General features: G+C 34.7%; 1 protein-coding gene across 3 annotated transcripts in view; it reads right to left on the bottom strand.

The window, feature by feature from the left end:
- The window catches only part of GTDC1 (glycosyltransferase like domain containing 1), a 355,035-nt gene that overhangs the window by 207,226 nt on the left and 134,079 nt on the right, over nt 1-13,730 (bottom strand). For 2 of the 3 annotated variants that reach the window (XM_027835651.1, XM_027835649.1), the window contains exons 5-6: nt 10,291-10,458; nt 3,851-4,024 (exon numbers count right to left, since the gene is read on the bottom strand). In XM_027835651.1, coding sequence (XP_027691452.1) covers nt 3,851-4,024; nt 10,291-10,458 — 342 coding nt within the window. Of the gene's footprint in view, nt 1-3,850; nt 4,025-8,671; nt 8,804-10,290; nt 10,459-13,730 lie in introns of those variants that run through there. The other variant, XM_027835650.1, reaches the window with a different exon arrangement.

Genomic DNA, 13,730 nt, shown 5'->3' with positions numbered 1-13,730 from the left:
ATTAGATAATATAATTGATGCTTTACGGCTATCACACTTACTATCCAGAATTATTGAGAAAAGAAGTAGTCCAATTAACTATAATTTCAAGATAACAGAAATGTATTCAATTGCCCATGCTTTAAAAAAAAAAAGAAAAAAACACTTTAAAAAATGGAAACCTTTATAAAATAGATTACATAAAACTTGGGTATTTTTTTAAATTTTTTTTTTCTATTTTTAGGCAATTGGGGTTAAGTGACTTGCCCAGGATCACACAGCTAGTAAGTATCAAGTGTTTGGTCTCTATCCATTGCACCACCTAGCTGCCCCTAAACACCATATTTTAAACAGCATATTTAGAATATAATTTAATGGAATCTGATTTAAACATCACTTACATACTGTGTTCTAATAGAAAAACATGCTCAGGACCTATTGCAGTATATAGGGTTGTTCTTCGCACAAACTTGGCTCTATAGTGGGGTTTCTTTAAGGTTCTTATGTCTGCTGTTGTCTTTTTTTTGGGGGGGGGGTTCTATCCTTTCCATTCCCTTCAGGCTTTCAGTTGTCACTTCTGGCTGTTGTTAACATAGCTGGGTGTAGCAGCAATCCTACACCTTCTTTTGTATGCGGTAGGCAGAATAGCAGATAACCAAGCTCATTCTAATTACATCTTCAATAAGACTAAGTATGCTGATTGAGAGACTGAGGGGCTCTCTTATGAGTAAAGCACATGAGCTTTGGCACAAACACTTTGTGAAATCTGTTTTTGACTCCTCTGAGGCTTTTCTGGAATGTCTGCTTATTTCCCAACTGTAGACTGTTCTGGGTAACTGAGGATGCCAGATGTGACTTCTGAGTAAGTGAGGTAGGTATTAAAGTAACACCCATGTACAAGGGCCATTAACACAAGACTTAGTTTCTTTTTCCACGTGAGTAGAAATCTTTCTTCAGTTATAATTATTTCTCCTAACTGTTGATCAGTTTAATTCTGCTTTCTTACTTATCAAACTCAGTTTTTATAGTTCTCTACTTTCAGGTATGCAAATAGAAGTCCATAATTAATGATTAGGAAATGATAAATCTACACGTACTTTTTTCTTCTCAATAATTCATTCAATAGCGATTTAAAATTTAAAAACTATATAAATCGCAGTCATAGTCATAATAGTATTTTTTGTTTCCTGTTCATCTTTGCCACAAGGCCAAATAAAATCTGCACATGGGGAAGGAAAAAAAGGTCAAAAGAAAGGAAAAAATCACCTTTGTTATTTTGCCTTTAGAATTTCTAAACATTTTTCCCAACATCTCAGTGAAATAATCCATTTTTCCAATACTGCAGGCATTCAAATGATTGTCACTCATGCAAATAATCACTTACTTACACTATATGAGTTTGGTTTGGATAAAGCAAATTACCATTTGAAAAATAAGTGAAAAAACACTCTGGGCTAAGACTGTGTTTTATGAACCTTAGGTTGGCCACAATATTTCTTAACCTTTTTCTCTTTGGTCTCCTTTTAGCTAGATTTATCTCTGGTAATATGGTCTAAATTAATAAACTATATTCAATTTCTGCAGGTGTTTTTACTATTAATTTAATATAAAATCTTGTAGGAAAATGCTATTAGATGTACATAAATCTCAAAAATTCAAAACTTTATTAGAAGTCCCATTATGGTAATAAATCAAATGCCCTATTACTCCTTCAGTTAATATTTACATTTTGTGTATAATTAATATACATGTAAAACTTAGACACTGCTATCAAAAAATGAGGTCCTTATGTAGTACCAAAAAACAAACAAAAACCTGACTCAGCTCTACAAACCTGACTCAGCTAATCAGTGATCAAAAATTTTAAGAAAAATGAAGTTCTCATTGCACACAGAGAAGACAGTAGGAAGAAAATCTGAAAAAAACAAAGAAATGATGATAATGGTACTCATTTAATGTTGTTTACAATATGATTTCCTTCAAAAATCGTCAAAGGCATTTGACATGGGTATTAATATTCCCATTTTACAGACTGGTAATGGAGAGGAAAGGTAATTTGCATAAGGTCACATGCTAGCAATCCACAAAAGGAAGCCAGAGGATCAAGAACACATGTTACCCAGACCATGACATGAGATTAGATGAGAAGTACTCTGATTTAGTACAGTGTTATATTTATATTAAGTGGGTATGGAAGATTAATGACAGCACTAATTGGGAAGGAAAAGTATCCTGGGTTGAATCTGGGAAACTGCACAGTCTTTTCTAAGAAGTGAAACTGCTCCCTAACACAAAACATCATCTTTTTAACACTAGTATCCTCCCAAAGATGTCACCTGGCTCAAAATTATGAAACACTATGACAAAGAAATAAAATTGAAGGTGAACTAAAGGAGAGTAGAAAGCTGCAAGATAAATACAAAAAGGCAACAAAAATATTATCAATGACAACTTGTATGTGCGAAAGACATCAATGAAGAATGACCATAAAAGAAGGTGGGAATACCACGTAAATAGAGAGAGGTGTAACAAATGGACAGCTCATGGGATACACTGGTACCATGAAATATTCAAAGACCTTCAGCAGATGGGACTGAGTAGTGACTTCATGGAAAGTCACAGATCTTCCACTAATTAGCTGTGTGACTTTGGGAAAGTCACTTAACTCCTGAGTGTCTCAGTTTCCTTATCTGTGAAATGAAAGAGAATTGGTGAGATCACCTGAAGGCACCTTAAATTATAAGATCATATCACTTATGATGAAATGGGTTTTGTCACTGAAAACAACATAAAAGAATATATTGGTATTATTTTATGTAGATAGGTTGGGGAGGAGTGTCATTAAAACAAAATTCACATGGATTCAAAAAGCGCACAGCGTATGCTTACATTAATACTACATATGGCATGTGCTATTATTAAACTGTTCCACCTTCATTGCAGCAAAAATGAAGCCATCTTTGCTTTCTTTTTAGGAATATAATCAGTTGCAAAACTGTGGTATCTCTAGCTGGTATAAATCCCACTGAAGCAAAGTTCTTGTTCGCAAGGGAGGAGTGTTCCTTCTGATAGGAAAAACAATTGTGCCAGGTTTAATCAAAAGTGAAAGGGATCTCCAGAATGTTCCCTTGGAGCCACATAACCCATTGCTAATTTCAGGATGGGCTCAGCAGCATGGGTAATAAAAAATGTCCTTCTTAGTAACAGAGAAAGAGAGAATAGCTGTTTCAAGTACACGTAGAGCCCAAACCACACAACTTGACTCTCCATTAACATGATGTTCAGTTCTAATCACTTGCCGGTAAATAATAAAATAGGTAAGAAGAAAAAGAATAGAAGAAAAACAACCACCATAATAATAAAACAGCTTGAGGAATGTAAGATAATATCAGTAACCAGTTTTAATATCCATTTGAATTTCTGGTCACTCTATTAATTTGGAATTGAACAGAGTTCTTACTCTAAAAGGTACCCGCAGTTATGCAAGTAGGTCAGTGTGGCTAAAAAGTGTTAGAAAATGATCCTTTGAAACAAAGTGATGAATGAAGAAACAAAAAAGAGATTCCAGGAAATTTTAAAAGCTTGCCTCTAAATATACAAGTGAGAAGACAAATAACTCTTTACTACTCGCATTTATTCAACCAATATGGATTAGGTGCCTACTGTGTACAATTATCTCTGCTAGCATTATTCATTTTATGTTGTATTGGTTTTCAGATGAGATAAAATCTTTGTAAATCATGGCATGGTGAGATTCTTTCACTGTATTTAAAAGGGATGGCTAAAATATGACAGAACGTACCACAAATTTCTACAGATTTGAGACAGTAATTTATGATACAACATTGGGAAAAGAGTCAAATGTACTGACCTGCTCACATCAGGAAACCTGATTGGAAAGTACAGAACTTGGCACTTGGGTCTGATGATGCTTTCCAGATTCTTGGGTCTGTGGTCAGGAATCAGCTTCATAAATTTTCCAATAGAAGTAAGAAACGACTCCATATTAAAGGCAGAATTGAAAACCACGACATCAGCCACTAAACTGCAAGGAAAATAGAAAGGATAGATGCAAATGATATGACCATATTCACAGGAGGAATTTTAAAATAAAGTTTTACTTATGTTTTTTATTTTTATATCACAGTCATTTCTGGTTATACTAGCCATTTATTGCCTCCTGCCTCCACCCTCAGCTGATGAGTCTTCCCTTCAATCAATTAAGAAATATTTATTATTGAACTATGTACCAGTCACTCTGCTATTCAATGGAGATATAACTATAAGGAATGAAACTACCCATACCGGCAATGAGATTACAATCCACACTTGCAATGATTTTACAATCATTCTGGTATTTGGGCAGGGAGTGGGGGTAGAGATGAGGGATGGAGATAACAAGTACATATAAAACATATACAGCATAAATACAAATATATATAAAATAGTTAAATACAAGGTTCTTTGGATGGGGTGAATAGCTCTAGCAAATGGGGGCAATCAGGAAAGGTTTCATATACAAGAGTAGCTAAGCTGCTTCTTACACATAAGGATTCTGTGAAGCAAAGGAGGAAGCACATTTTAGGCAGAGGGAATGGCCAATACAAAGACATGAAGACAGGGGATGGGGTGTTATTTGTGAAGTCTAGAAAGACTGAAGATTGCCAGAGGGGGGTTGATATCCAACAGAGCTGGAAAGATAGGTCAGGACAAGGCTGTGTATGACTTTAAAAACTTAACAAAGGAGCTTATATTATTGTTCTATTATCGATCATTAGGAAGATATTGGAATTGGTTAAATAGAGGAGTCGCGTGGCTAGATCTGTACTTAAGGAACAACAGTCCTTACCAATAGATTCTCCACTCTCAAACAAAAGGAAGGAAGTATATTCAGGATTGTTTTTATAAGTATTTCAATCAGCATTTATTTTTTAAAAATCTAAAATTTGCACATTACTTTGCAACTTCTTACTATCATTTTTAATCAAAATATTCCTATTATCTAAAGGGATATGTCAAGCTCCATTTTATTTTGAAGCAGGGTTAGAATGAAGTACATGGAAGTAAATTACTTCATGAGGTCACATAGCATTATATTTTGTTTTGACATCACCTTCATTTCCTGCCTATATCCCTTCCCTTTTCCCCTGTCTAAAGTCTTTCATTTTATAAAAGGGATCATAAAAGAAATTTATAAAAGTTTTGTAAAAATAGTTCAGCAAAAATGAACCAACATATCAACTGAGTCCTGATAGCAAAAGTAATATTTCACTTGGGGCAGCTAGGTGGCACAGAGGACAGAGTGCTGGACCTGGAGTCAACAAGACTCATCTTCTTGAGTTCAAATTTGGCCTCAGACACTAATAGCTGTGTCACCCTGGGCAAGTCACTTTACTCTGTTTGCCTCAGTTCTTCATCTGTAAAATGAGCTAGAGAAAGAAATGGCAAAACACTCTAGTATCTTTGCCAAGAAAACCCCAAATGGGGTCATGAAGAGCCAGATACAAGTGAAACAACTTGGCAAAAAATATGCCATAACCATAGTCCCCCCACCTTTGCAGAGAAAGGATGGAGGTACATTTTTTCAACTTATCTACAGGGCCAGGCTTCTTGGTTGTAATAATTACACAGCATTTCAGATATTTATTTTCCTTTCCATTTATATTGTTGAAATGATTTTGCATCCTCTTCAGCTTACTTTACTCTGGATTAGTTTACATAAGTCTTCCTAAGAATCTCAGTATTCTTGCCATTTATTCTTCATTAAGCACAGTAATATTATGCTATAATCACTTAACACAACATGGTTAGCCATTCCCCTAATACTTTCGTTTCAGCTCTTTGCTACTACAAAAAGTGATGCTATAAATACATGGATGTATATGGTATCCTGTCCTTGTCTATTTTTCAGTGGGATCTCTGGGTCACAGAATATGGACATTTTCATTACCTTTTGGGGGTTTTTTGGAAAAATTTCAGATTGCTTTCCAGCATGACCATACCCATTAATAACTCCACTAACAGTTACTTGTCTTCCTAAAATAATGCCTATCTTTGCACAGTACCACCAACATTGACTTATTTCTACATGATATTTCAAAACAAAGAATATGTTTCAAAAATGCTAAGTAAGTAAACCTTTTGACTTTGTACGTTATGCTTCTATGTGGCAGACAGGATTACTGTTATTTTCTTACCCTATTAAACAGTGCAGTTTTCGTCATTGGCGATATATATTAGATGGAATTCTACACACATGATATTGAAAATATATTATTTGCTTGGATTTACACTTAATATAAAGAAAAGTCATTATTTTAAATAATTTTGATGTTGAAGAACTCCCTATGACACCATTGTTCATGGTGCCAAAGATAGCATGTTCCTTTCTATTCTCTGCCAAATGTTATTTAGTGTCACTTTTCTTCCCTGAGATCTTGCTACTCTCTCCAGTATCTAACCTATCTCCAGTTTTCCAAAATATGTCGTAGCTACGCAGAGATGACTATCCCAATTTTGCAAATGACTAATTTTTTTCTTCCAGTGAAGATATGATTCTAAGTTAAAGGCAGAACAGTCATTAGGACTAATGACCTTCAAAAGCCAAAACACCAAGTCACTTGTCTTTCTAAAATAAGTATTTGTTTACTTGTTTCTGTTGTGTCTAACCCTCTATGGTGACATTTGGGGTTTTCTTGGCAAAGACACTGGAGTGATTTGCTATTTCCTTCTCCAGCTCATTTTACAGTCGAGAAAACTGAGGCAAATAGGGTTAAATGACTTGCCCAGGGTCATATAGTTAGTAAGTGTCTGAGACCAAATTTGAATTCAGGTCTTCCTGACTCTAGGCTTGGTACTCCATCCACTGTGCCACCTAGCTACCCCAAAATAAGCATACTCTGAATTGTAATGGTCCATCAGAATGACACAAGTGAAATGCCAAATTGAAGCTCTATTTCAAACTAACAGAAAAACTGCTATTTGAACTCATATCCATGCCTTCTGCAATATATAGATACACATAGATACATAGATAAATAGATAGACAGATGGATGATAGATAGACTGATAAATAGATAGCTGGATAGATACAGATATGTGTACATATAAAAATACCCTTTCCTTTCTGAAATCATGGGAAATCAAAGTGACATGTATTATAAACATTTGTTATTTGTTCCAAAAGTTATGTAGAAAATTACCATGCACATTAAACATTTCACATGCTAGCCTGGCATGGTTGCAAACATCTGTAATCCTCGTTACTATGGAGGCTGAGGCTGGCAGATTTCTTAGTTTGTGTGTTTTGAGCTGCAGTAGGCAAAGCCAACTGGGTAGGTACCCTCACGAAATCTGGAACCAATAGGGTGAGTGTCCAAGCATGGGGTCAGGTTGACTAAGAATGGGCAAAACAGGCCCAGGTGGGAAATGAAGCTGGACAAAGCTCCTAAGCTGATCACTAATTAGATCATGCCTGTAAGCAGGCTGATCCATTTTTAAAAAGAAAAAAAAAAAAGAAAAAAGTTACATGATAATCAATTTGAACTAGATGGGATTGTAGAGATCACATAGTCTAACTCGTTTAGAGATATAAAACTGTTACGCAGAAAGGACAAGTGAATTGTTGAAGGCCACAGAGGTCACAATGAGCAGAATAAGATGGGCTGAGCAAGTGCAAAATTGTACAGAGACACCTTTGTTGCATCCTTTAGGAATAAAAAAGGTGACATAATAAATATTAATTATATTTGTAAGTAACGAATCAGTGACATGTTTTAAAAGTGAACCTGAGGGTCCCTTTTATAAGACCCAGGTGGATTAAGTGACTTCTGCTTTTTCTTAATCCCTTCTACTGCAGCAGAAAGGTAAAAAAATCAAAGAAGATATAAAAATACATCCATAGAATGCAAATACCCAGTGAAAAATGCAAATTTAACAACACAGGAACACCAAGTCAAATCTTCAGTGTAGAGCAATTCAAATATTTGAGATATCCAAAAGCATCAAAAATGAAATCAAAAGCTTACAACATTTGATCCCCAAAGCTAAGAAAGCTAGATTTGGAATCAGGGAAACTGTGTTCAGATAATGAATTTGACACTTAATATGTGACTGGTAAGTTATTTAAACTGATAAATCTGAGGACTCAGTTTCCTTACCTATACAATGGGCGGCGGGGGGGGAAGGTTGTGGCAGAATCTTTGGTCTACCTGCCTTACAGGCTTGTTGTGAGGAAAGCATTTTTGTAAGCTTTTAAAGTGCTAGACGTATGGGGGAAGTTGTCATTATTATGCAGGCCAATTTTTGTTGTTGTCGCATAAAATTCTAGTCCCAATTTGGTTAGATAAATGATAAGCAAAGAGAACAAAGAAGCGAGCCCTAGAAGTGCTGACATACCCTGAAAGAAGGACTCCAACATAACACTGTAACAAAAGTTGAGAGATGTTTTACAGCTAGTCTGTTTTCACCATATGTCACATATTGTAATAGCGACCCATAGGTCATAAGATAGAGTTAGGACATGTGTTCATAAGTCAGTGGGTTAGTGAAACCTATATTTAAGGTGAGATTGTGTGTCAGTCATCCTTAAAATCCTTACAGCTGCACGGTCAAGAAAGAAAACTGACATTACCCATAAAAGCAGAAGTCAGCAGGAAAACTAAAGAAACATTTGAGCAAGCAGGGACAATACCTTCTAAAGAGAATCTGAATTGGACTGCTTTCTGACACTCCTATTTTTCCCCCATGTATCTTGTACCATTCTTCCATTAAGAAGTCAACTGATGATCTTAGTTCACCTCCTCTTAATGTTTGTCAATTTCCCCTTCAGAAAGAAACAGTGCAGCAAAGCACAGATCAGCTTTTTTATGCTCTTTCTGTATCAACAAAGACAGTATTTCATGGCACAAAAATATTTAGATATCTGCTCTCAAAGAAAATATAACTGCAACTCTCCAAGTTTATATACAATTTAAAATCTATGCCAAATAAGATTTAAAATAATTGAGAAATGATTATTTTTATACATTCCTTCCTTAATATGACTGCATGATGATTCCATACATATTGAAATGAATGTATGATAGGTAAAATAGGTTTCATTTTCCCACACTGATTGTTCAGGTGTACCAAACACATACTTATCCAGACAAGTAGAACAGACATTATAAAAATAAACAAATAAAAATGTTTCAGTATTGATAAAGTATTTTTGTTTTTAAACAAATACGTCTTCTCTAAAGAGGTACAGAGGAGAATGTTTTTTTTATAATGAAATTTGAAAATGGCTGCTTCTTTTTATGAGACGTTTCAAGTATAGCAGCTCTACTCCATTTTGATAGTGCTGCAACTTCATATTGAAGCAGCCTGTAAAAATGATGGCAGGAAAGTGTCTGCAAAGCGTGTGGAACTCAAGTATTACCACATTAAAAAGTCTGTATCTACTAAGCTATGTTACATTCATGTAAACCTTTTTTATTTTTTTGGTACATTGAGAACCGTGAACTCAAGTGGCCAATAAGTGTTAATGAAGGTGAATAAAATATAGCAAATTAAATCAGACTGATTGAACTTTACAGTTCTAGTTATATTTGTATATAATCTAATAACAAAGCTGCTTCATACAGATGTTATTAACTTCTTTCATTAACTTAGCTTCAGGAAATACATTTTATTGAAGTAACAATAAAGGACCATCACCTTTAAAATGTCATGGTATTTTAGTACTGTACCAATTCACAACAGTAGATGGGGAAAAAAAGTAAAAATACATTTGCCATTTTTACCTTTTCCTCTGTCCTAAAATCCAAAGAAAACTGCTATATTATGTTTTAATTTCTATTTATTCTTCTAAAATTTCTCCTTTCAATTTCAATGAAACATAGCAAAGTAAATCTATGCTGATTAATTGTCCTTTGTTAAAAAATGTGTATGAAATCAAGGCTCACAGAATAAGAGAGCTCCAGGTTCCCTCTAGGCCTGTGACTCTATCTTGATGGTCATGAAAACAATAGAGACTAATAACAAATTCAACATATATTTAGAAGATACAGATGTACGTTTTAGGAGTAGTGTGATAATGGTGTTAGTGAATATTATTTTATAGACCACATTGCTTCAAATAATTTACTTATTACCTTGGCAGCAATGTTCAGCAATGATGTATTCCTAGATAGCTGTGCTATATTACTTCCAGGTTTATTTAAATGATAACTATTCCTAAAGAAGCAATAATACCAAAAAAAAAAAAGAAAGAAAGGAAGAAAAAAAATAAAATTATTAAGCCAATATAGTGTTGTAATCAGCACCTACCATGAAAGAATTTGGTTATATCCATATTGGAAATCCCTCTCCTGGCATTTCTGGACAGGATATACCAATTGATTCTCATGAAAGTAAAGAACCTTTTTCAATTTGCCAAGGTCAGGCCGAAGGGCAGTCAGTTCAGTCAGGTTAAGCACCGAGCTTGCAAAGAGGATCCTGAGAAACAAGAGAGTAGTGTTTACTTTATATGAGAATGCTGAAAGGGGTCACTCTTTACCCTTCCCCTTCCCTTTTCCACAACCCCCCCCACAAGAAAAACATCACCCCTGTAGGGACACATCAATAGTTAAGCCTTAATATAATGTAGCAGCATTCTAAGTTTTGATCTCTTAAAAAGCAGCTGCTAACAACTCAACTAGAAAAGCACTGAATCTCATTGGTCTTCTCAGCTCAGTTACAGAAAGATGCAAAAAAAAAAAAAAGCTAGATGGATTTTATTGAAAAAGGCAAGAAAAGCAGTATCTGAAGGACAAATGGAACAAAGATAAGGCTGACTGGGGAATACTTTGCTTGCCAGTTTCATTATACTTTACTTTTTTATGCAACCAACTACTGAAATTCAATATATGAGCAAGAATGGCACATGTTCGTGTTATGACATAAAACCTTTTGATTTATGCAGTAGACTTATCGAGTGTGGTCTTTCTCTCTTGGCATATTTTGTTCACTATTTTTTTTTTGGTAAAGTACCCTGCAATGGTTGTTTTATTTTATCTTTTCTTCTCCATTATTGGACTGCTAATGGCACCATATGCACAGTCTGTAAAATTCCTCCTATAAAAGCACAAGTCCAAGAAATGCTAAGACATTTCTTGCCCGTGGAACAACGATGAACACAAGTTACCTTATTGGGGTTTATAATCAACATACTGATAAATTAATGACTCAACAAGTGTGTACTGAGTACCCACTATGTGCCTGGCACTGTGTTATGTTAGATACTAGGGAGAATAAAAGTATTAAGTTTAAAAAAAAAAAGGAGCTAAAGACATTTAGATAATACCATCTCAATGGAATGCCACTATTACAAATTTGTAGAAGACTACTTACATTTAAATGCACTATGTACTATGTGAAGAATACAGTAATATCTTCATTATTATCAGTATTACAAACACTATAAATCCTCTAATACTGACAAGCCAAATGGTTAACTTCAGGTATTTATCAGACATGAAACAGTGAGCTTTCAGATAATAATAAATAATAGCTGACATTTATCTGGAGCTATAAGGTTTATAAAGCACTTTGCATATATTATCTCATTTATAAGATTATGGATCATATAGTAACTCTAGGCATTCAAAGCTGGAATTCAAATTTCACCTCTGAGGATTCAAAGTAGTATGCAATATCAAAATATAATAATATCTATACCTTGAATTGTGTGACGAGTAATTAATAAAAGTTTTTTTCTTCCAAATCAAGCCTATTACATCAAGCAGATCGATTTGCTTACTGTTATTTGTTCTTTCCTCTATTTTGAAAAAAACAGATGGCAAAACTATAGCAGACTAATTTTTACTGATTTGCACAATACCATTTCTTTTTTGCTATATTTTATACATATTCCAAAAGTTGAAAAGAGATAATGAAATGTGGAGACAATTGCTCATCTTATAAAACACAGTACCTGAGAAACAGGATAATAAAAATCAGTATAATGGTGCACCTTGATCAATGAGTTCCCCTTTTTAGGGTGAAAGGACTGCAATCATCATGCCCAATTATTCATCAGGCTTTCAATAATGCAGCACAAGCCAGTGCTTATGATGATATAAATGCCTATTCTATAAGACCTGGGCAAAACCACCAACCATATTTTATATATAAATTCACCAAAAATGCACTGAATGATAGAAACAGGAGGTTGGGAATAAAACCCTCTGTCTCACTGTCAAACTCATTAGCCATCTAATTCACACAATGTACATTTAAAAAGTTCAGTCAACTGTTAATTAGGTAGGCTTGGATTATATACTTTGTGGATAACCTGCAACAAGTTTGTAATCACTGGCTTGTTCTTTCCTCTATAATTCCACCAGTGTTTCCTCTAGCATCATATTGCATATACTCAGGGAATGAGAACTCATTTTACCGCTAACCTAAAAAAATCTCATTAGGAATATAAACCTCTTTAAACCACAAGAATTCATTCTGAAGTTTCACAGCAATATTTTTCTTATTATCAGCTATTCTTAACTATTCTGTTAACCTGGATATTCAAGAGTTAGTCTCACCTAAAATCAAAAACACAGATTTTATGGTTCTACTCTTATGCCCCCTGTGGTATGGAGGTAACATTGAATTCTTAATATCATTGCCAGCAAAGCATAATCTCTGGCAGGCCCTACAAATATGTGAAGGATTCAAGAATATGCCAGATTAAATACTACCTCCTGCAAGAAGCCTTTACTAGTATCCCCACTCCTAAGGTCTTCTCTTTGAGATTACCATTCATTTACACTGTCTATATTTCGCATGTACAACTTTCCCATGTTATCTCCTCCATTCTGATGTAAGTTTCTTGCAGGAAAGGACCATGTGTTTGCTTTTCTTTGCGTCCTCAGTGCTCAGCACAGTTCCTGGCACACAGTAATCATTTAACAAATGCTTGTTGATAGGCTAATGACTTACTAGATAGGTATTATGTAACTCTGGTCCAACGGCCAGTTTAACTAAGTCCAGAGAAGCTCATCTCCAGAATTTTGGCCACTATGTGATGACTTTTTTTGACCACAATGGGCTTTTCGTTAAAACTTAGACAGGGGTTCTGTCTTTATCGATTAAGGAAATACTCAACCTAATGTAATATGAATATTTTGAAGTACTTAGGATGACTGCAATAAAATCTTTAAGTACTTCCAGAGTTCATAGAAGGAAAAGTAACTACAAATAAAGGCCAAAATGCAAAAGCGCCTTTACAAAAGGAAAAAAATCCAGCCTATTTAAACAACTCATTTTAAAATGTGTCCAAATTATTTCACAAAACTATGGAGTTTCAGATTTGGAAGTGTCCTACAAGAGCATCTAATCCAATCCCCTCACTTTTCAGATGAAGAAATAGCAGCCAAAGAAAGGAAATGACTTGTCCAAAGTCATGCATTTAGCTAATTGTCAGAGCCAGGTCAGAAGCCAGCTCTACTGATGACCAGTTCAACACTCTTTCCATTTTATTATCTTTTCTTTGTGTGGGTAGCATTAATCCCAAACATACTAAGACACTCTTTTTTATCTGTTTATGGGTAAAATGTTAAATGCTGGCAATAATACATTTCTTGGAAATTTTAAGTTAACACTTCACAGGAGGAGTCATTGTAAATCTACCCATGAAATGGAATGTGGACATTCATGCTAATAAATACAATGGAAATAAAACTGATTCTGGAGTCAGCAGAACTGGGATCAAGTCCCTCTGATTCTCACTA

The sequence above is a fragment of the Vombatus ursinus genome, unplaced genomic scaffold (assembly GCF_900497805.2).
Source record: "Vombatus ursinus unplaced genomic scaffold, bare-nosed wombat genome assembly UNPS02014816.1, whole genome shotgun sequence".
Lineage (NCBI taxonomy): Eukaryota > Metazoa > Chordata > Mammalia > Diprotodontia > Vombatidae > Vombatus > Vombatus ursinus.
This window is presented reverse-complemented; position numbering and strand designations above follow the sequence as displayed.